Below are 21103 nucleotides of genomic sequence, written 5' to 3'. Positions count from 1 at the left end.
CAAACCAAAAGCACAATGTTTTTACATAAAGTTTGTATTAAAGGGACAGTTCACCCAAAACTGAAAATGACCCCATGATTTCCTCACCCTCAAGTCATGTGTATTTGACTTTTCTTCTTTTAGGCGAATCCAATGGGAGTTATATTAAAATGTCCTGGCTCTTCCAAGGTTTATAATGGCAGTGAATAGGTGTTGAGATTTTTGAATTCCAAAACATCTCTCCATCCATCATAAAAAGTGCTCCACACGGCTCTGGGTGGTTAAGAGTTATTAAAAATAATTTTATTCTAGATTATAATAATTAGGTTATTTTATTATCATCACAATACTATTGTAGGTGTTATAAAATTATAACAGGTGATATAATTAATTAGTATTTATTTTCATATTTTCACATTAATTGCACTTAAAGTATTAGTATTTATTATAATATTTTTTCTTGTTTTTTGATATGTCTGTATAGATTTAATCAACTTATATCTAAAATAAACTAGGGTTATTTTAACGTTTATTTTAGTATCACTTAGATGTATTATTAATATTTTGAGTTACTTATTATTTTTATATTTTCTGTTTAATTTTAATGTTATTTAGTTTGTACTGTTGTAGTGACGCGGCTGAATTGCGTCACTTCCGCGTCAGTCGCGCGAAGAACAGAAAACGGTTTTAGTTTCTGGTGCGTGTGCTCTGTGCTGTTCGTCCACTTTTATACAAAAAAACGTAAGAGTTTAAGCATTAAATCACTCAGAAATCATCATGGATGTGGGTGATCTGCTGAATTATCAGGAACTGACGCGTTTAATGGCTTTATTCAGTTGAATTTGTCTATAGTTGAACTGTTCTGCTTGTATTGGCATAACGTTAATCTTAAACTTCAGTCCTGAATGAAGACATAAACAGCTTTTTCAATTGTTACACATGGTTTAGACTCGTTTAGGTTGTTGTAAACTAATTAATCTTTTACTGAGCTTAGGTAAAAAGCTTAAAAGGTACTGTGGTGGTCTTGGATTTACCATGGTATTCAGATAATTACAATATCCACGTAACGTTGTCATGTTATTATTGAAATAAAACCATGTCAACAAACTATGGTAGAATTAGCCACTTTTTATTTTAATTGTGTAAATTAGCTACTGAATAACATTTTTCTGGATTAATGTTTCTTGAAACTGAAAGTGTTTATTAGGGTTTTATTCCAAAAATATCAGGATTTGTATTGTATTTATTAAATTTATATTTATTAGTTTAGCAAACACTTTTATGCTAAAACAAAGTAAAAACATAAAACTTAACCAGCTTTCAAACACAAAATAGTCTTTCATGTTTTATGACCTCTAGCCAATAATTGTTTTCTGTAATTGTAAATAATTAGATTTAATTTATAATGTTTTTAGTGTAGCCTAGTATTATTATGTTATTGCTGATTATTATGTTCGATTGCTGATACTATACATATTTCTTGAAACAAAAAGTATACATTTTATTAGGATATTATTCCGAAAATATTAGATTTTTTGTTTTGTTTTGCATTTTATATTTATTAATTTAACAGATGCATATTATCCAAAACCAAGTAAAAAAAAGTTTTATAAAGGCAGTAAGTAATACAAGCGTATAATATTGGGGCTTACATTTTGTTTGTTTGTTAAATGTTTGTAGTTATTGCCAATATTAAAAATCTATACGGTTTTGCATATATTTTTTAAATAGCATTGAAAACTATATAATAGTAATAATAAAGTTATTAGCCACAACAAAACAAATATACACTTACTTTCAAAAGTTTGAGGGTCGTTAAGATTCAAAACTGCAATTATTTGATTTAAAATATTTAACAATGTATTTAATAAAATATTTAATATGTAATAATATATAAAATGTTAATAAATAGTGAAAATTTTTATTTATTATAAATTTTAATATTGTGAAATATTATTACAATTTCAAATAACTGTCTTCTCTGAGAATATATTATAAAATGTCATTTATTTCTGTGATGCACAGCTGTATTTCTAGCATCATTCCTCCAGTCTTCAGTGTCACATGATCTTCAGAAATCAGAATAATATGATGATTTGCTGCTCAAGAAACATTTCTGATTATTAACAATGTTGAAAACAGTTGTGCTGCACACTATTTTTGTAGAAACTGTGATACATTTTATTTTTTCTGATTTTTTTGATGAACAGAAAGTTACCGACCCCAAACTTTTGAGCAGTAGTGAATATATATATATTGCTTATCACACATAAAACATAGATTGGCTGTAAAAAAAAAAAAATATATATATATATATATATTGTGCATCCCTATTTCAAATATGCTTGTAATGATTGATGTTATAGTAAGTCCTCAATGTGAATCACATATCAGCATCGTGGTGGATCTCCTGCAGGAGCTGACAGACATCGACACGCTTCACGAGAGCGAGGGGGGGCCGAGGTGCTCATCGACGCTCTGGTAAGAAAATATATATTTAGTAATCAGAGAATACACATCATCAGTGGCGTTACAGGAGATTACAGGCTGATTCACCAGCATTAGCAGGTCATGGTCCAGCGGCACAATGAGATTATTATGAGAAAATGACATGAATTACTGCTGCTTCGTGTTTGGCCTGACGTTTGCGAGAGAAGCAGAGAGACTTTTGTTAGGGTTGTGCAATCACTGCTTGTGTCAGATGGAGCAGAGGAAACAGGAAGAGCTTGTGAACAATCACAGGCTGATTGGACCGCATGCATCTGATTGCTGCCGTTTTGTTTTTGTGTCGAGAAAACGCATTTACACAGCTGAATAACTGTTTATCTGGCAGCACAACAAACAGGGTACAAAATAGGTCTTGAAATATATATATATATATATATATATATATATATATATATATATATATATATATATATACACATATATACATTAAAGTATATTTAATAAAATGCATATTTTTTACTATTAAAATATAGATGTAAAAAATTTAACAAAAATAAATAAATATATTTTTATAAAATAAATACAATACATTAAATTGATCAAGTAAAAGCATGTGTAATGTTACAAAAGATTTCCATTTCAAATAAACGCTTTTCTTTTGCACTTTCTGTTCATCAAAGAATCAGAAAAAATTAAATGTATTATAGTCTCCACAAAAATATGAAGCAGCACAACTGTTTTCAACATTGTTAATAATCAGAAATGTTTCTTGTGCAGTAAATCAGTATATTATTCTGATTTCTGAAAATCATGTAACACTGAAGACTGGAGGAATGATGCTGAAAATTCAGCTGCGCATCACAGGAATAAATTACATTTTACAATATATTACAATAGAAAACAGTTATTTTAAATTGTAATAATATTCCCTAATTTTATCGCATATTCTCTAAGTAGATACTAAATTTGATTTTGAACTTACTTCACAAACATTAAAAACTGTGTTCTTATGGGTAGTGTGATAAAACAGTAAGCCCCAAGAAGACGTGGTTTACAACGCCCTTTAGCTGTTATAAATTCACCGTAAACCACAGCTTCTCGGGGTTTATTGATTTTATTAAACTGTTATTCCATATACATATATAGTATAAGGTCTCACAAAATAAAACAGAGCGATATAAAAAAAACAGTATTCTTCCACCGAACAAGCAACAGACAAAAGTAAATAAAGGTGTGTGTTTGTAGAGTAATTCAGCTTCGAACGCAGCTCAACCAATCAGAATCAAGGATTTGAATTGTCATGTGACCTCCCAGGGTGAGTTTGAGCGCTTCAGTGCCTTTCATTAATCCTCTCCTGTGGCCTCATGGGATGGTAAAGTGTCCATCAGATGCACACGTTTCCAAGCTCCCAAACTACAAGAGCTGACAGATGAACTCTGGCTTTGCCAAGCTTGCCTTTGAAAAATATTCAGAGATCTTTTTTTCATACTTTATTTGTGTATATATATAAAACTCCAGTAGCTCAAGCAGTGAAGTATGATGCTATCAGTCCCAGAGTCATGGGTTTATTTATTTTTTGATAATGCATGAACTGATAAAATGAGTGCCTTGAATATAGTGTAAGTCACTTTGGATTAAAGCGTCTTCCAAATGCATAAATGTAAATGCACGGACATATAACAAATAATAATTGTTTGTAATTAGAAATAATTTAATACAAATAATTGATATAAGGTTTATTTATTCATTACCAAACTACAAGTAACCACTAAACACTGGATTTTCTGGCTTTGACATTAAAATATATTCAGAATTGTTGTCGTTGTTTTAGACGCTTTGTAGCAACCAAACCAGATGTTCACGAGCACAGCTGTTTGTTTTCAGAGAAAATGCCTGATTTCAGATTTACCCTCCTCTAAATGAAAATATGACATTTAATGATGCTTTTATTCAACATGGATGGATTAAATTGTTTTAAAGTGACAGTACAGATATTTATACATTTACATATTTATTTATTTAGATATATCTAATGCAAATAAATGTTATTTTGAACTCTTTATTCATCAAAGAATGATTAAATAAATGCATCACGGTTTTCACAACTGTTCTCATCATTGATAATAACAAACATTTATTATTAATGAGCAGCTAATCGGTATATTTTCATGATTTCTGAAAGATATCGAAGTAATGATGCTGAAAATACAACTGTGCATCACACAAATAAATTACACTTTAACAGAGATTCATATAAAAGGCATCTATTTTAATTTCTAAATAAAAAAATCACATTATTACTGCTTTTACTGTAGTTTTGATCTAATAAATAAAGCCTTGAAAAGCCTAAGAGACTTCTTTCAAAAACATTCAAATCTGAATTATTCCAAACCTTTGGTAGAATATGTTTAAAATAAAACAAATGTCATTTAATGAGGGGAGAAAATGCCTAAATGTTCACTTTAAAGGTGTTATGTGTGTTGGAAACACCACACATGGCTTGGGTTTGCAGGATTGGTTCTGGAAAGATCCAGTTCAGCTGCAGAGAGAGATAAATGGTCTATCTGAATGGATTTAAACGGCACATTTCCTCTGTGTCTTCCTCTGCTGTTCCAGTTCTTGTGTAATCTCTTTCCCTTCCTCATGAGATTTCGCACCCTCGCTCTCTTTTCCTCCCACTCACCGCTGTGAGATTTTCTCCCATCATGCCTCTGATTGAGTTATCAGGTGTCCTCAGAGTCTTTTATAATACAAATGAGTCCCGAACTCCCTTGTGATGTGTCATATAGAGCTGTTCGCTCTGCTCGCGCTTCCCTTCGGTTTGTGTGTCCCGTGTTTTTCTTTTACTCCTGGTCTGGGCTGTAGTTCAGGTTTTTTTAACTCATGCTGGTGACATTTTCTCAGGGCCTAAGGCGAAAGCAAGATATTTTTTTAGCAACCTATTTTTAAATGGTGTCACAAGCAAAGAATATTCTTATTAAAGCAATAGTTCACCCAAACTTTAGCTCTTTTCCATACAGCTGTAGATTATGTTGACCGGGTCTGTCGAGCTCCAAAATGGACAGCAAATATACCATAAAAGTAGAATCGTGTGCTTTATCCCCAAACTAACGATCGCTTCTAGTGAGAAACTCGACAAAAAAAATTATATATATATTTTAGTATGACCTACTCAAATGTCTAATAATAAAACACATAGTATTTCCAAAGACGTTTATATAACATTTATTTTTTTTAAATGCTTTTATAAGTTTAAAATGAATAAAAAATCTAAAACAAATATGATATAAAATATGTAAGTAAAATGTGTATTTTTCTACATGCACCATCAAAAATGATAAATGCAAAAATATTTATGCATTTAAGGATTTTTGCATTTATTTAGCATTTCAGGATTTAATTTATTAATTTATGGGATTTTATGTATTTATGCATTTGCTTATGCATTAAAGCATTCATTCAAGTATTTATTCATGTTTAAGCATTTTGTTTTAATACATTTATTTATGCGATTAAGTATTTATATATGCAGTTGTTCATGCATTTTTATTTATGCATTTATTTTGTACATTTATTTATGCATGTATGGATTTCATTCTGGATTTCTGCATTTTTACTTTGCTTTAAACTAAATTGTAAATATAGATGTTATAATATTATTATTTATTTATTTACAAAAATATAACAAATATATTTAATTAGAATTAGAATATATTTATCATTTCATATTTATGTAATAAAATCCACAAGAATCGAACAGGAGAATTCAAACCTGACGGTCACTCGCTCTTTTGCACACAATGCTTATGTATAATACATGGCTCAAACCTCAGGTCATCAGGTCGTCCTTACCTTCAGCTCTGGATGTTAAATCAGTGATGAGGTTCATGTGTTCATGTGTTGAGTGAACGTCTTCTGATCTCACTGCAGTGTCTCCATCAGTGATCAGAGCAACTAGGTGAAGCAGACGCTGCAGAAACTAGGTCATAACACAACACACGACAGGCTTGCACTTACAGTAACAGCAGATCTCTCTGTCTTCTGTGGCAGCTGTGATCGAGAACATGGCCGGGTTTGGTCCCAGTCTGTGTAAAGAAGCAGGGTTTGATGGTGAGACACCCATCCGTCTCAGTTAACATCACTAGCACCTCCATTCACTGATTGGTGCTGTTCTCTTTATGAATGTAATCTGCTAATAGATGAAATCTGAGTCTGGCTGATTAGTAAGTTGGCTTGACAAACCAATATACTGTAACTGTACAAACATGGCACAAGTTTGATTAAAATCTCTACCATGTGTCCAAACACTGGGAAAGAGTTTTCAAACTACATCCACTGAACTTGGCACAGACGTACAGCTTGTTCTCAGTCTGGCTGTTTTGATTATTTATGCATTTTATTTTATATTATATTTTAATTGTGTATTAAATTTTTGGCTGTCTATTTTATTTATTTATTTAGAATTTATGTATTTTTGCATTCTTATTTAGAATGTTATTTTTATGATTTCGGCATTTATCATTATTGAAGCATTTCAGAATGTATGCAATTTTTGCATTTGTTTATGTACTTTATTTTGCATATTATGTTTGCATTTTTATTTATTTTTTCATTTTTGCATTTACTTAAGCACTTATGCATTTTAAATAATTTATACATATATACAAGTAAACAGTATTTATTCATTTATTTACATTGGTTCAACTTGACCGTGTCAGAGTCGTTATTTTTGCTATTCCGTGCACAGATATGACACACTTGCAGCTTCCCTCAAAAATGCATAAATGAATGCATGAATGAAAAAATAAATGCAAATTATAAAGCAGCTCGCTGACCGTGCAAAGTCATGTATAGTTACCATAATAAACAAAGCAAAGCCAATTAAGCAAAACCTGTAAATAATAATACAGCAATAATTCAGTATTTTAAAAGTGCATTAGTGTTTCCACTTGTTTCACTCGGAGTAGCTTACTTAGAAATGACTGCATTAAACTGGAAAAAGACATCGAAAACATTACACACTTCACCTTTAAGTTCAAAGTCAAGCATGAGATGTATATTTTATGTCAGCTGGCTGTACGTTATGACGGATTTAACTTGACCTTTTTTATTTTTTGAGCTGGATTTAAGATTTTCATAAGAGCTGTAGGCCTGCTGCCACCATCCACAATGTGTTTTATCCACGTGAGGTGAAATCCTCCTCAGATTTACCGCTGGCTGCTGGAATAAGAGCGTCATGCTGTTCAGTCTTAATGCTCCCTGAAGACTTCAGCACACCAGCAATTACACTGACAATAGAGAAGACGGCACACAGATCGAATGGGACGCTGCTGCCAAAGCCATTCAAATTGTGTGTTTGTTGTGTTCCCAAACAGGCCAAGATGCCTTTCGATGCCAGTAAGCTGTACTGCAGTGAAATACTGGCTATCAATGACAGTGAGTACAAATAAGAGACGGATTGCTGTGCTGTGATTGGCTGTGTGCGTGGGTTTATTACAGACTCCAGTGGATTATATTCAAGTTTATAGCCAGTGCTACACTGCTGGTTTTACTCTACTTTTCAAAGTAATAAATTCATTGGATTACTGCTATTTTTGATGAGAACGAGTTTGATAAAAGATTAAACATAAGGCCCTATTATTGTTCAAACTGCAGTAATTGAATTGTTTTATGAGTATTTTTTTTTATCAAATATTGAAATGATAAAATGTTATGTAATTTCTTTATCTTTCCTACCTTCCTTCCTGTTCATTTAAAATGCATTTCATTATTTTATCCTATAACTTTTTTCACAAGATTATTGTTAATTCTTAATTTTCATGACAATTTGAGTTTTTCTTTATTAATTTCTATTTCTTTATTTAATTTTTGTTACTCTTTAAGTAAGGTTTTTAATTGTATTCATTAACATTTTTATGTGGTTACTGATAATCCTTGATTTTGATGACAATCTTCATAAAAGGCTTTATTATTTATTTGTTTGATTACATTTCTTGCATTTTAATTTTTATTTAATTTTTTTGTGAGATCCTATTAACATTCTCCTTGCAGGTGTTAAAGCATCATAATCCAGCCACGCCGGAGGAACAGGAAATGATGGAGAATCTTTTTGACACGCTCTGTTCCTGCCTCATGCTTCCAGCCAATCGTGATCGTTTCCTCAGGGGGGCGGGGCTTCAGCTCATGAACCTCATGCTCAGGTCTGTCTCTGATTGACAGCTACAGTTTATGCTCCCTAACTTATTGAGTTTCACTATTAAGTAATAGTTTTAAATGTGATTTATGTTTATAATTATATATATATTCCCATATTTTCGCAGTGTTTTCTCTGCGTCTCTTAGACACGTGAAATGTTTTCCCGTGGTGTAGATAAACTGTTGTTTTTCATTGGCGGACGGATGAAGGAAGTGCCAGTATGACGGACAGCTACATTTCCCTCGAGCGAGGCAATGATAGTCAGCTTCCATCTGTACAGTCCTCTCCCGCAGAGCCCTTTCAGACTCCTACATGCTGTTTAGATCAGGAGAACATTTATACAGCGTCCTCCTAGACTTTAGAACAACTCACGAATGAGTCAAGTGAAGAAAAAGAGACAAAGGCTTTGTGAATGAACATCAGTTTTCTTTTTCTAAAACATGCTTCTGCTTGTGTTTCTTCAAGTCCAAGATCTTTTACTCTTGTGTCCAATTTTAGCCAAGGCAGGTTTGTTTATTAACAATTCAAATTACTTTGCAGAAAAAAAAGAAACTATAAGAATTACAGAAAAAAAGAAGTAAAAACAGTTGTTAGGGTTAGACTATTTGTTTATTAGTAAAATTAGCAATCATGGTTTTCATTATATGAATTAAAATTGCTCTTAATATTTTAAGTAAATTTATGCATTACAATTAGTATTATTATTTTTGTCATAAGTAATGGTAATATTATATATTAACTTTATATTTTATGCGCCATATAATATTGTATAATGAAATTCTGTTCATTTATTTTAAGTTTAATGTGGAATATAATATATTTGTTATTTAGTTTAATACATATATAGTTACATAAAATAACAAATTAAATTAAATATTATTTATATTATATTTTCTAATGTTGCAATATAATCAAATTGTTATATTATTTTGTTATGCATCATAATAAAATATTGCGTTATATGTATATTTTTGATACCACTAAATAATTTGACTCAAAGTGCACTAATGTTTGATGCATAAAATCATATATATATATATATATATATATATATATATGCAAATTTCTCATTTCGATGCCAAAAAAGTACTGCTCTGATTTCTAAAATTCTAAAAACTTTTCCCCTTAAATAGTTTCTAAGTAGTTTCTACTTGTTTATAGTTTTAGTTTAGTCTGATTGTAGTACTTAAAGTGTGCCAATGCTATATTTCTCATTATATGTGTGTTCAGGGAGAAGAAGATGTCTCGAGTCAGTGATCGGTCCAGAGGGGTCAGATATCTACAGACCACATTCTCTCCGTTCATGAAGATGCCCAAGAAGATGAAGATAGTGGGGATATCGGACAAGAAGCATGAAAGTTTGTAGAGTTATGCCTGTAAATGCCTCTTTCTCTGTTGCAGCTCTGTTTTGTTTCCAGTTCAATATTATTTCTCACTAGTTTCATTCTTTTTGAAATGGATTTAGTTTGGTGGAGTTGCTAAATTAGCGCTGAACACACACACACACACACACACACACACACACACACACACACACACACAGGCGTTTGTAATATGACGGCGAGTTCACAGTTATATATTTTCTGGGCTATTATTCAGCCGGCGGTTTATTCTGCGGGGAGTGAAGCTCTTATTGTTTTGCCACAGCGATACAAATAAGCTCCTCACATTATTCTTAATGCTTATTAGAGACCTGCAATGTGAGAGTGAGAGAGAGTGAGAGAGAGAGAGAGCGAGAGAGAGAGTGAATGAGTGAGTGAGTGAGAGAGAGAGAGAGAGCGAGAGTAAGAGCGAGAGAGAGAGTGAGTGAGTGAGTGAGTGAGTGAGTGAATGAGACAGAGAGAGTGAGAGAGAGTGAATGAGTGAGTGACTGAGAGTGAGAGAGAGAGAGAGAGTGAGTGAGTGAGTGAGAGAGTGAGTGAGTGAGTGAATGAGACAGAGAGAGAGAGTGAGAGAGAGTGAATGAGTGAGTGACTGAGAGTGAGAGAGAGAGAGAGAGAGAGTGAGTGAGAGAGAGAGAGAGAGAGAGAGAGAGAGGATGCATCTCACTTCTGCTGTAGTTTCATGCGCTTGCACACTAGAGTAAGAGAGTTTGACGGATATGAATGTGTAAGATTCATTTGGAAAGTGTGGAAAGAGTCCTGTCTGAAATCAAGCTGAACTAGACCTTATTTTTAAAAGCAGTCTTCAGTCTCTGGGGTATATTTGTAGCAATAGCCAAAAATACATAGTATGGGTTAAAATTATTATGCCAAAAATCATTAGGATATTGAGTAAAGATCATGTTCCTTGAAGATATTTTTTACATTTCCTACGGTAAATATATCAAAACTTAATCTTTGATTGGTAATATGTATAGCTAAGAATTCATTAAGACGCTTTTAAAGGCGATTTTCTACACTTTTTTTTTTTTTTTGCACTCTCAGATTCCAGATTTTCAATAGTTGCATCTCAATCAAATATTGTCTGATTCTAACAAATCAAACATCAATGGAAAGATGATTTATTCAGCCTCAGATGATGTATACATCTCAATTAAATTTTTTTATATATATATATTTATATATATATTTCCGTAAGTATATTGTTCTAAGTATGTTATTATTTTTATTTTATTTTTATTTTCAGTTTACCATTTTTGCATGACAATTAAGCACATTTCCCATAAATAAATAAATAAATAAACACCACTGTTCAAAAGTTTGGGAACAGTAAGATTTTTTATGTTTCTGAAAGAAGTATCTCCTGCTCATCAAAGCATTTATTTGATAAAAAATACATAAAAATCTGTTAAACTCACAATATTATCACAATTTAAAGTAACTCTTTCTATTTTAATGTCAATATAATTAATTCCTGCTTATATTCCTATACATATATAGACCAAAAGCTAAAAACTCATCATTGAATATAATTTTTTCCCAAATTAAATTATTTAAATCTGCATATGTGTAAAATATATTTGCATGTCCCAATTTATCAAATTTGTCCAGAAAAGTGATTGTTTATCCTTGAAAATAAAAAACAACACTTGCACCCATTTTTATTTTTGTAAATTGGTTTGTTTGTTGTGTAAGGAAACGCGTTTATTATGACGTTGTCATGCGAAATATGAGATTAGCATCTTAATTCTTCACACCAAAAGGAAGATGCAGCGCTTAATTAATTACCAGCTTTGACGACTGAGAGTTTGAGTAATTAAACGGCTAAGCTTGAGGAAGTTTAGTCGGATCCCTGTAAACCCCTCTCTGAAATGTATTGACTACACCACGCGCTCGCATTAGCATTCGTAATTAGCTGATAAGAAAGCACGCTTTGCGTTTGCAAACAGACAAGAAAGATTTAGCAAAGCAACATTATGTCTTCTGCCCTACTGCGTTGTGTGCAAGTCTCTTATTGATGGATAATAGTTGAAAAGAACTGGGAAGAACAGCATAAAAAGTTCAAACTTGAGCTAAACTTCTGCAGCGTTAATCACCAAACAAATGAGCGGCGTCTTTCTTTTGTGTGGAGGCCTGAAGTGGACCGTCGGCAGGTAAACAGTCCTGACAGACTCCAAGAGAAGGGACGAGCTCGAGCACAAGAGCCGCTTCGGCAGAATAATTGCATGTTGTTGAGCTGGAGAGCGGAAGAATGGAGAAATGATCAGGATGTGTTTCAGCTAATGATGTGTGAACGCCGGCGAGTCGTGACACGCTGGACATCTGTCTCACGGTCGCCGTGAACTTTGAACTCATCAAGCAATTGAAACGTACTCGGTTAGAAACGCCTTGAAAGCGTTTGGCTGTTTTCTCCAGTGTGTGTGTGTGTGTGTGTCTGAGACTCAGGGAAGCACTCTGAAGTGTTTAAGTTTTGGGATGAGGGTCACAGAAACATCGCTTCGGGGGCCGCTGATGATGAATATCCTCAGGTTAGCACAAAATAAATTTGAGACTCCCGACAGGGGCCCGATAATCCTGGATCATTTTCACCAATGTTATTTTTATGCCCCAAGACACTCTTGTAGTGCCATTAAGATGCCATCATCATTTTTTTATATATTTATAATTATTTTTTACTTTATTTTCTGTTTTCATTTTGGTTCTACTTTTAATAGTTTATTTTTTATTTTTACAAATGTTTGTTATTATCCCTTATCTATAACGTTTGCATTGCATTTTATTTCAGATTTAACTGTAAATGATTAGTGTAGCTGAAAAGATCGTTTTTTACCTTTTATTTCAAGCAACAATGTATTGTATATAAATTGTTTATTTTTGGTGGATAATTCCTGCTAGTTATTTTATCATTGAAACACTATATTATTTGGTTAAGATTTTAGTAGTTCAGTAGTAATAGTAGTAGTTTATCATTTTTATTAGTATATTTTATTAGTGAACAAAAGGTACACTTTTAGTTTTCAGTTACTTGAACTAAATGAATAACAGAAATAAGCGTAAGCTTTTTTCATATATTATTTCAGTTAATGTTTGTTTTATTTCAAGCAAAATAAATGTTTTAATAAAAATTAATACAACTTAGTTTTTATTTTTAGATATTTAATTTTTAATTTTTGTAGTTTTTTTTTTGTGTTTGTCATTTTATTTTATTTCAATTTTACTTTACAATTTTACAATTTTTTTTTTTCATTACCATTTATTTTGTTTCATTATTATTTTTTCAAAATTATTTTTAGTGGATAATTCAATTATTTTAGTATCATCGAGATACTATTATAGTTTTATTATTTTTTTTTTTATTTTTTTATTTTTTTTTCATTTTAGTTAACATTTTAATTATTTTGTTAGTTTTGTGTTTTTTATTGTCCGTATAGGTCGCCATTAATTTATTTTAGTAAATTTAGTTAAATTCAATTATAAAAAAAATGTATAGTTTTTTTTTTTATTAGATTTTTTTCTAATTTTATTTAAAGCTATTTTATTATTTTTTTTATTTTGTAATATAACTCTAATAAGCCTGATTCTGACTCCTGCATCTAAAAACTTTCTGTTTGTGACTCATTTACTCGAGCGGTTTGTCCGAATGTCTCTCGTTCAGAGACTAATCATTCTTTGGAGAGATGTAAGACAATGTTTAAGACAAACCCATTTGCTTCGACGTCTCGACAGTGACTCAAAATTGGCCAAATGTGAACCAAACTGATGGCGGAGGGGAGCAGCAGCACTTCATTTATTTCTATTGATTGTCTTTTAACTGCTTTTTAATCTCTAATAATTGCGGGAAGTGCTTGAATCGTTGTGCTAAATTGGATCAAAAGCGTCGGTGTAATTGCGCTGATCTCCAGAGCTCTGTTAATTCTCCCGTCTGAAATGAAACGTGGATTCGGATCATTGTTACGCCGTCCTCAACGGTTTCACTAATGGATTCATTATTGAAAATGAGCAGTTCTTTTGCTGCAGATTCGTACCATGATATTGGGATAATCCGCTTTGTTTCCAGGGATTTTCTTCAACTGTAACAAAACATTTTTGTGTCGTCTCTCCAAGGAGAAGATGTAATGTAGTCACATATAAGAGTTTAGGATCATGTATCTCTTCATGTCTTATTTCTCAAAGCGTGCAGATGTAGGACTATTTTCTGCTCAGTCCTTGAGAACGGTTTTGAAATCCCAAGCAAGCTCTTAGAAACAGTGTTCGGCCAAAAATGCAAATTTTCATTTATTCAAGCATCTTTTTTCTGTGAGCGAGTATTGAGTTTGTTAAGCTATAAAAAGGACAAAAACTATTTTAAAGCACAGTAAAAGCAGTTCTGTTGTGCAGTACGTTATGTCTGCTGAAGCTGAAGGCACATGCATGAAGCTTTGTATGAAGAACTTTACATTTTTAAAAAAAAATGACGGCATTGATATTTTTTCAACAATGTATTAATTCTTTATTAATTATATGCATGTGTGATGCATTTTGATAAATACAAATTATAAATTAATATTTCCTTTTATAAATCTAATTCATAAATCAATTTGTCAGTTTAAAAAAATATATTTTTGTTAATCATATATACATTACTTTTTAATTGCATGTATATTTTCAATTATAAATATTTTTCAGTTATATTTCCAAAAATATATTTACTTTATTTTAATAATAAATAATTTACTTTTATGAATTAATTTTGTTTAATTATTTGCATATGTTTGATGTATTTGGATGAATTATAATTGATACTTTATGATATAATAATTGTAGATATCATTTATAAACAGATTTTTCAACTTTATAATTAGTCTATTTATGAATCATATTTTTTAATTATTATTATTATTATTATTATTTATATTAAAGTTTCTAAATCATAACTTATGATCATAACTATATATATATATACATTTATTATTTGCATATGTGTATAATGCATTTTTATTCATTATAATTGAGAAATATTTTATTAAATAAATATTCTATGAAAACAATTATTCATCATAAATAGGGACGGGTACCGAAACCCGGTATTAAAATGACCCCGGGGCTAAATTATGAAAGACCGTAGTATCAGTAAGATCTGACTGTATCGGTTCTGCTTTTGGTACTGGAAGGGAAAAAATCAATGTACTATGTATTTTTGCTTAATAATGTTATCGTGTACATTTTATCTCACCAAACATTTCTAATGTGTGATCATATTAAGATCTTTGTCTGTGAGATCTCTGAGATCTCTCATGTGCGCCGAGGCTGTCTGTCAGTCACACACACACACACACACACACCACAACAAGCACGACGCACGCACAGGCGGAAACACAAGCAATCTGTCACAGCATCTTTCAAAAGTGCATTATGTGCAGACAGAGAAATGCTAAGTTTTCGACTGCCTAACACAACACCAAGTAACACAACACAAAGTACCGATAAGAATACCGTTAAAGTACCGGACCGTTAAGCAGTATCGGTAAGATTAGTAATACCGTTAAAACCTTAACAATACCCATCCCTAATCATATATATATATTTATTTATTTATTTATTAATTTATTTTTAATGAATACTCATTACAAATACCTTTACAACAAAATCAGTTTAGGGTGCATGTATTTTTAATTGTGAAAATGTTAATGACTCTCAAATGACAAATCACAGTATATTACCGAAGCTAAAATGGTCCAATCAAACTGTTTCCCATTCTTAGAATTTTCATTTAGCCCTTCATTAGGCGATTCAAGATTCAATATTTGTATTCGTCACATACAAAATTATATAGAGCATATATAACCAGCAGTGAAATGTGAGTACCGCCCCCTCTGGATGTCCCGCCTCTTTCACGACTCGCCAGCCAATGGCCTTTCTCCATGTTGTTACATCACTCCATGAGTGATGTAGCTGTGTATCCGAGTCCTGTTTCCTGTGTGTAATGATGACAAAAGCTTTCCCGCGGCAGAGCTGTGAGATAACACACTTATCTCAGACCTCTCTGCTCTCATCCGCTCCCTGCGGCTGTATTCCTCACCCCAGACACTAATAACGTTCACTTTTCCTCCCTCGCTCCTGGTGGCCGCTCACGCTCCTCAGAGTCGCCTTGAAGACCCTGGACATCGCAGTGCTGACCGAGCACTTCCTCTCTGCCGTCTGTTAAAGAATGTGTCGCCTCCGTTTACCCGCGGCATTAGCATGCGTAATGTGTTTGTTAAGAGATGCACGCGCACTGATGTTTAAACTCATCTGTATTCAGCGGCGAAGGAGGCCAAGGCCAAATTAAATGGTTTTATCAAGGCCGTCTGATTATGGATTTTGAGTGCTTGTGCGAGACAGCTTTTAAATATTGATTTTTTTTTACCTGATGAAGAATAACTCTAATGGACATAATGTTATAGAGGACGTCAAATGTTTGGTGCAAAATAATCATCATCAAGCGCTCATCCAGTGAATAAGAGAAGATCAAACAACGCTGAAGTGCATTCATATTTTCAGACTTAAATAGAGTTTGTTTCTTCATCAGATTTGGAGAAATGTTGCATTGCACCAGTGTCTCATAAACGGATGCTCTGCAGTGAATGGGTGCCGTCAGAATGAGAGCTGATAAAAACATCACAATAATCCACACCACTCCAGTCCATCAGATAATGTCTTGTGAAGCCAAACGCTGTGTTTGTAAGAAACAAAATTCATCATTAAGACGTTTTATCAGCTGTTTGGACTCTCATTCTGACGGCACCCATTCACTGCAAAGCATCCATTGATGAGACACTGATGCAATGCTGCATTTCTCCAAATCTGATGAAGAAACAAACTCGGATGACCTGAGAAGAAGTAAGTTTTGTGCAAATGTTCATTTTTATGTGAACTATTCCTTAAGAAAGTATTCGGTGTGTTCTTTTACGGTCCCTGAGTCCTTTATGATTGACTCATTGAAGGGAAATAAGGCGTCAGATCAGATTTGTGGTTGTGTCTGATGTCTTGTTTGACTCGCTCTAACGCTTCCTCATTAGTGTGTTTTTATAGGACCTTCACACACTTCACTCCACGTTCATTAAAGCTTTTCCAGCAGCATCCTATTTTCCATTTGCAGCAGTTATCTGAGGCAGTCACAGCCAGTTCTTCAGCAATTTCTCCTTTTATGTTTTGAGTAACTTATAACTTTTGGCTCTGTGTGGATGCTTTCCACAAAACTTTATTGTTTTTGTAGCAGTAGATGAAAATGGTTCAAAAGGGGCAGTAAAGACATGAATAATTAGTGATGGGTGGTTTGAACAAAAATTTATATCACAGTTTTTTTCTAAATTATGTTTCCCTGTTTATGAGTTTTTTTTTTTTTATATACATAAACAGATGTACAATGCATTTCTGATTCGCATTTCAATGCAAGACGTGATTTAAGCCTGACAGCACTTGCATAAAATGGTCTTTTGGTCGACGTCAGATTGGTCTAAACAGATGAACTTTGTTTTTATGCCTCCAAAATGTGAATATATATATATATATATATATATATATATATATATTGTTTTCCTTGTTTATCTAAAAGTGCACTTTTTCTTGTTTTAAACCTAGCCAAAAAACCATGTGTAGCGTGTGAAACCGGTTTAATCAGTATACATTTATTGTGAAATGACTGCATTTCCATGTCAATCCGTGTTAATTTTTCTTGCGAACAATGCGCTGTCGCTTTAATTCAGCCCATGCAGCACAGCACGAAAAGACTCGGTACGTAAACGATCGCTGCACTGCTGCAGATGCACCCCTCCTTAAAACGCACTGACACACTGCAACCGCGAGCAATGTGAACGCTGGAATCCATTAACATTGGTGCGCAAAAAAATACGCGACGCATATGCACTGCAGATGGAGTATGTGTGAAACAGACGTTATAACGTAGCACCAGAGCACTGTTGAGTGTACCCTCACCACGCCTCTCAGTCGCTGCTTAGAAAGTGTAACATTGTAAATGGTCCGTCTGAAACAGTGTCTCGCGGCCGCGGCACAGCATAACATTCGTGTTTCGAATATAATTAAATTCGAATGTAATTAATTCGTTTCGAGTAATTAAATACATCCGAATGGCGGAATATAAAAAATTAATATCGTAACGAAAATATACACCGGTTTTCAGTATGAACCGGTATACCGCCCAGCACTATGTATAATATTACTCATATATCTTTTTTAACTTTCTATGCATTAAAAATCCTGAAAAATAAAATGCATGACAGTTTCCATAAAAATATGAACTGTTTTCAACTTTAAGCATCAGAAATGTTTCTTGAGCAGCAAATCATCATATTATAATGATTTCTGAAGATCATGTGACACTGAAGGCTGGAGGAATGATGCTGAAAATACAACTTTGATCACAGAAATTAATTATATTTTAAAATAAATTTGCATAGAAATCCATTATTTTAAATCGTAATAATATTTCAGAAATTGTACTGTTTTTACTGTATTTTTAATAAAGTAAATGGTGAGCAAAAGATTGTTTTTTTTAAACCCCTTCTGATCAGTAGTTTATATAACCCAAATAGCGTAAAAAAAAAAAAGTGATTCAAAGGCAATATAAGCATAGATTGAGATCACCCAGATAACAAAAAGAGCGCTAGAACATTTCTGCATAACTCAGACTCTCATATTCAGCTTTGTTTTGCAGTTTTACCGTCTCTTCTTCACCACGTTTGATCAGAAGTGAAAATCCAACAAGAGAAAGTTTGAAACTTGTCTATAAAGCAGCAGTGGAACCTCTTGTGTTCACTTGGTTTGATCTTCCTCGTCTAGAAGAGCACATCGCCGTCACCTCACACTCATCGATCACTGCTTTTACTTCATGTAAAGTGAATGGATGGTTAAATCAGGACACTAACGCCTTGTTTTCTTCTGGTGTGCTCCATCATCGCCTCCATGATGAAGAACCTCAGAGGGCAGCAGAGAAGTCGTCTCCTGAGCAAGTTCACGACTGCGAGAAGCTGACGATACGGCTTTATTATCTTCTGCTTCTAAAGACGACGAGAAAAGAGCACTTCAGGAGAGAAGGGTTTAACGCTGCCATAAAGATGATATAAAGTCTTCTAGTGTTGTGATGAGCATAAAGTCTAATTCTTTTAGAAATGAAACCTTGCCGTCTTGTTTATGAGTTAATATAAAATAGAATTTACAAACTTAAAATAAAAGCCTTTCACAAAAACATTTAACAGAAATGTACTGTGGTTAGAAATTTAACTGATTGCACATTTGTAATAAACTCTGAACCGTTGACAAGTTCTGCAATTGAAACTTTTATCAGTATCCTGTTTTCGTTTTGTTTTCTCTTTTGCTTTTCAGTAGTATGTTAGTTTTTTGTTTGCTTTTATTTATTCATTATTTTATTTGTTCTTCTGTGCTCTCGTCTATTCTTTCTTTGAGTTGGACATTTGTTCTTTGTTTCAAATATTGGTTTACTTTATCTTTGCTATTTTTTGCTATTTGTTAATCCTCTTACTTTTGTTTGTACATTTGTTTTCTAATCATATTTTATAGTTAATTTTTTTGGTGTTTTCACTTTTTTTCCTTTCATTTCTTTCAACTTAATCAATTTTTTTGTTCTTTATTTCTTGACATTTTGTCTGGTTTGCTTTTGTTTGTTGGTTTTTGTTCTTTCTCCTGTTGTTTGTCATTGTTTTTAATTCATTATTTCTCACTTGATTTGTTGGTTTGTCAGTTTTCATTTATTCTTTGCTTTGTTTGTCGTTGTTTGTTTTTGTCTTTGTTTTGTTTGTCTTTTTTATTTGTTGATTTATCAATTCTGTAATTAGTCTCATTTATTTCTCTTTTGATTTGTTGGTTTGTTCATTTTCATTTATCCTTTTGCTGTTCTTCTTTTATACAATCATGCATGGTTTTATTTTTTATTTGAAGTCTATTCATTTATTTTAAACCCATTTCTTTTGTTTGGTCTTTCATCAGGTTTCTTTATTTCCTGCCATTTGTTTTGGTTTTTGTTTGATCTTTTTTTATTATTATTATTTTATTAATCCCTTCTTTCATTTGATCTTTATTTACTGACCTGTTTTGTTTGCTCTTGTTTCTTGGTTATTTATTTCTATTTCTTTCTTTGTCCGTTAGTTTATCAATTAATTACCTCACTGTTAATTCATTGATTTCTTTTTTCATTCTATTGTCTTTTTCAGTTTCTTGGTGTTCACTCATTTTCATTTATTCATATGTTCTTTCATTTGTTTTCATTAGTTGTGTTTGCTCTTTGTTTGTTTATCTTATTTTATTTATGCATTTATTAATTATTTTCCTTTCAGGTTTGGTTTGCTCTTGTTTGTTCTTTCCATTCTATTTTTCTCGTTCTTTATTTCCCTTGTTTTATATAGTTTTGTTGACGCTGGTGTTGTGTTCAGTTCTCTCCAGTGCTATACGTCTCCTTTAGTCTCTGCCGGGGGTCTCCATCGCTCAGCAGTCACTTCTCTTAAAATAACCCTCACAGTCCTGCTGGGGCCGGTTTCATCACTCTGACAGCTGCAGTGCATTATGGGTCGTTTCTCCAGCTAAAAGATTTCGGCCGTATGGGCATCACGCCTCGCTTCAGTTCGTCTTCAGATTGTCACAGGAATTGCTCGGAGGAGGATGACGAATGCTTCTGCTTGTCTTTAACTAACACAGACACCATTCGTCTTCTTAAATCATTCTCCGAACACAAATGCGTGTCCTAAAGCACATCTTGTGTTTGTAACACGCTCGTCCTCTGCAGGTCGACAGACTCATGGAGCTGCATTTTAAACACCTGGAAGCCGTTCAGCTCGCAGACAAGAGGATGGAAGGAGAGAAGCACGTAAGATTCACACTTGATTGGCAGTTTCTCCTCAGCGAGAAGTGAAGATAAGAGCAAACCTACCAGACTCAGACCTCACTGTGGGATCTGTAGGACACTCGACACGCTTCCCGCTCGCTCCACTCCACTTTACAGATGAACGCTGTTAAACTTTTACTCTAAAGGTGCTCTTACAGGACCTGGAGTCTGTGTAGTCACAACTGGACAAACACCCAAACAAACCTCACTGTTGTGCTCCACTTAA

General features: G+C 33.0%; 1 protein-coding gene across 3 annotated transcripts in view; it reads left to right on the top strand.

Annotated features, from left to right (window-relative positions):
• Positions 1-2295: 2295 nt before the first annotated feature.
• Positions 2296-21103, top strand: part of LOC127944172 (beta-catenin-like protein 1) — a 30054-nt gene continuing 11246 nt past the window's right edge. Inside the window, exons 1-5 of one of the 3 annotated variants that reach the window (XM_052539988.1) lie at positions 2296-2460; positions 7803-7863; positions 8479-8627; positions 9853-9980; positions 18697-19451. In XM_052539988.1, coding sequence (XP_052395948.1) covers positions 2321-2460; positions 7803-7863; positions 8479-8627; positions 9853-9980; positions 18697-18725 — 507 coding nt within the window. In that variant the 5' untranslated portion in view covers positions 2296-2320 and the 3' untranslated portion in view covers positions 18726-19451. Of the gene's footprint in view, positions 2461-7802; positions 7864-8478; positions 8628-9852; positions 9981-18696; positions 19452-21103 lie in introns of those variants that run through there. The other 2 variants (XM_052539986.1, XM_052539987.1) reach the window with 2 other exon arrangements.

The sequence above is a fragment of the Carassius gibelio genome, chromosome A23, assembly GCF_023724105.1.
Source record: "Carassius gibelio isolate Cgi1373 ecotype wild population from Czech Republic chromosome A23, carGib1.2-hapl.c, whole genome shotgun sequence".
In the NCBI taxonomy this organism is placed as follows: Eukaryota; Metazoa; Chordata; class Actinopteri; order Cypriniformes; family Cyprinidae; genus Carassius; species Carassius gibelio.
The sequence above is the reverse complement of the archived record's forward strand: the minus strand, read 5'-3'. Positions and strand labels throughout refer to the sequence as shown.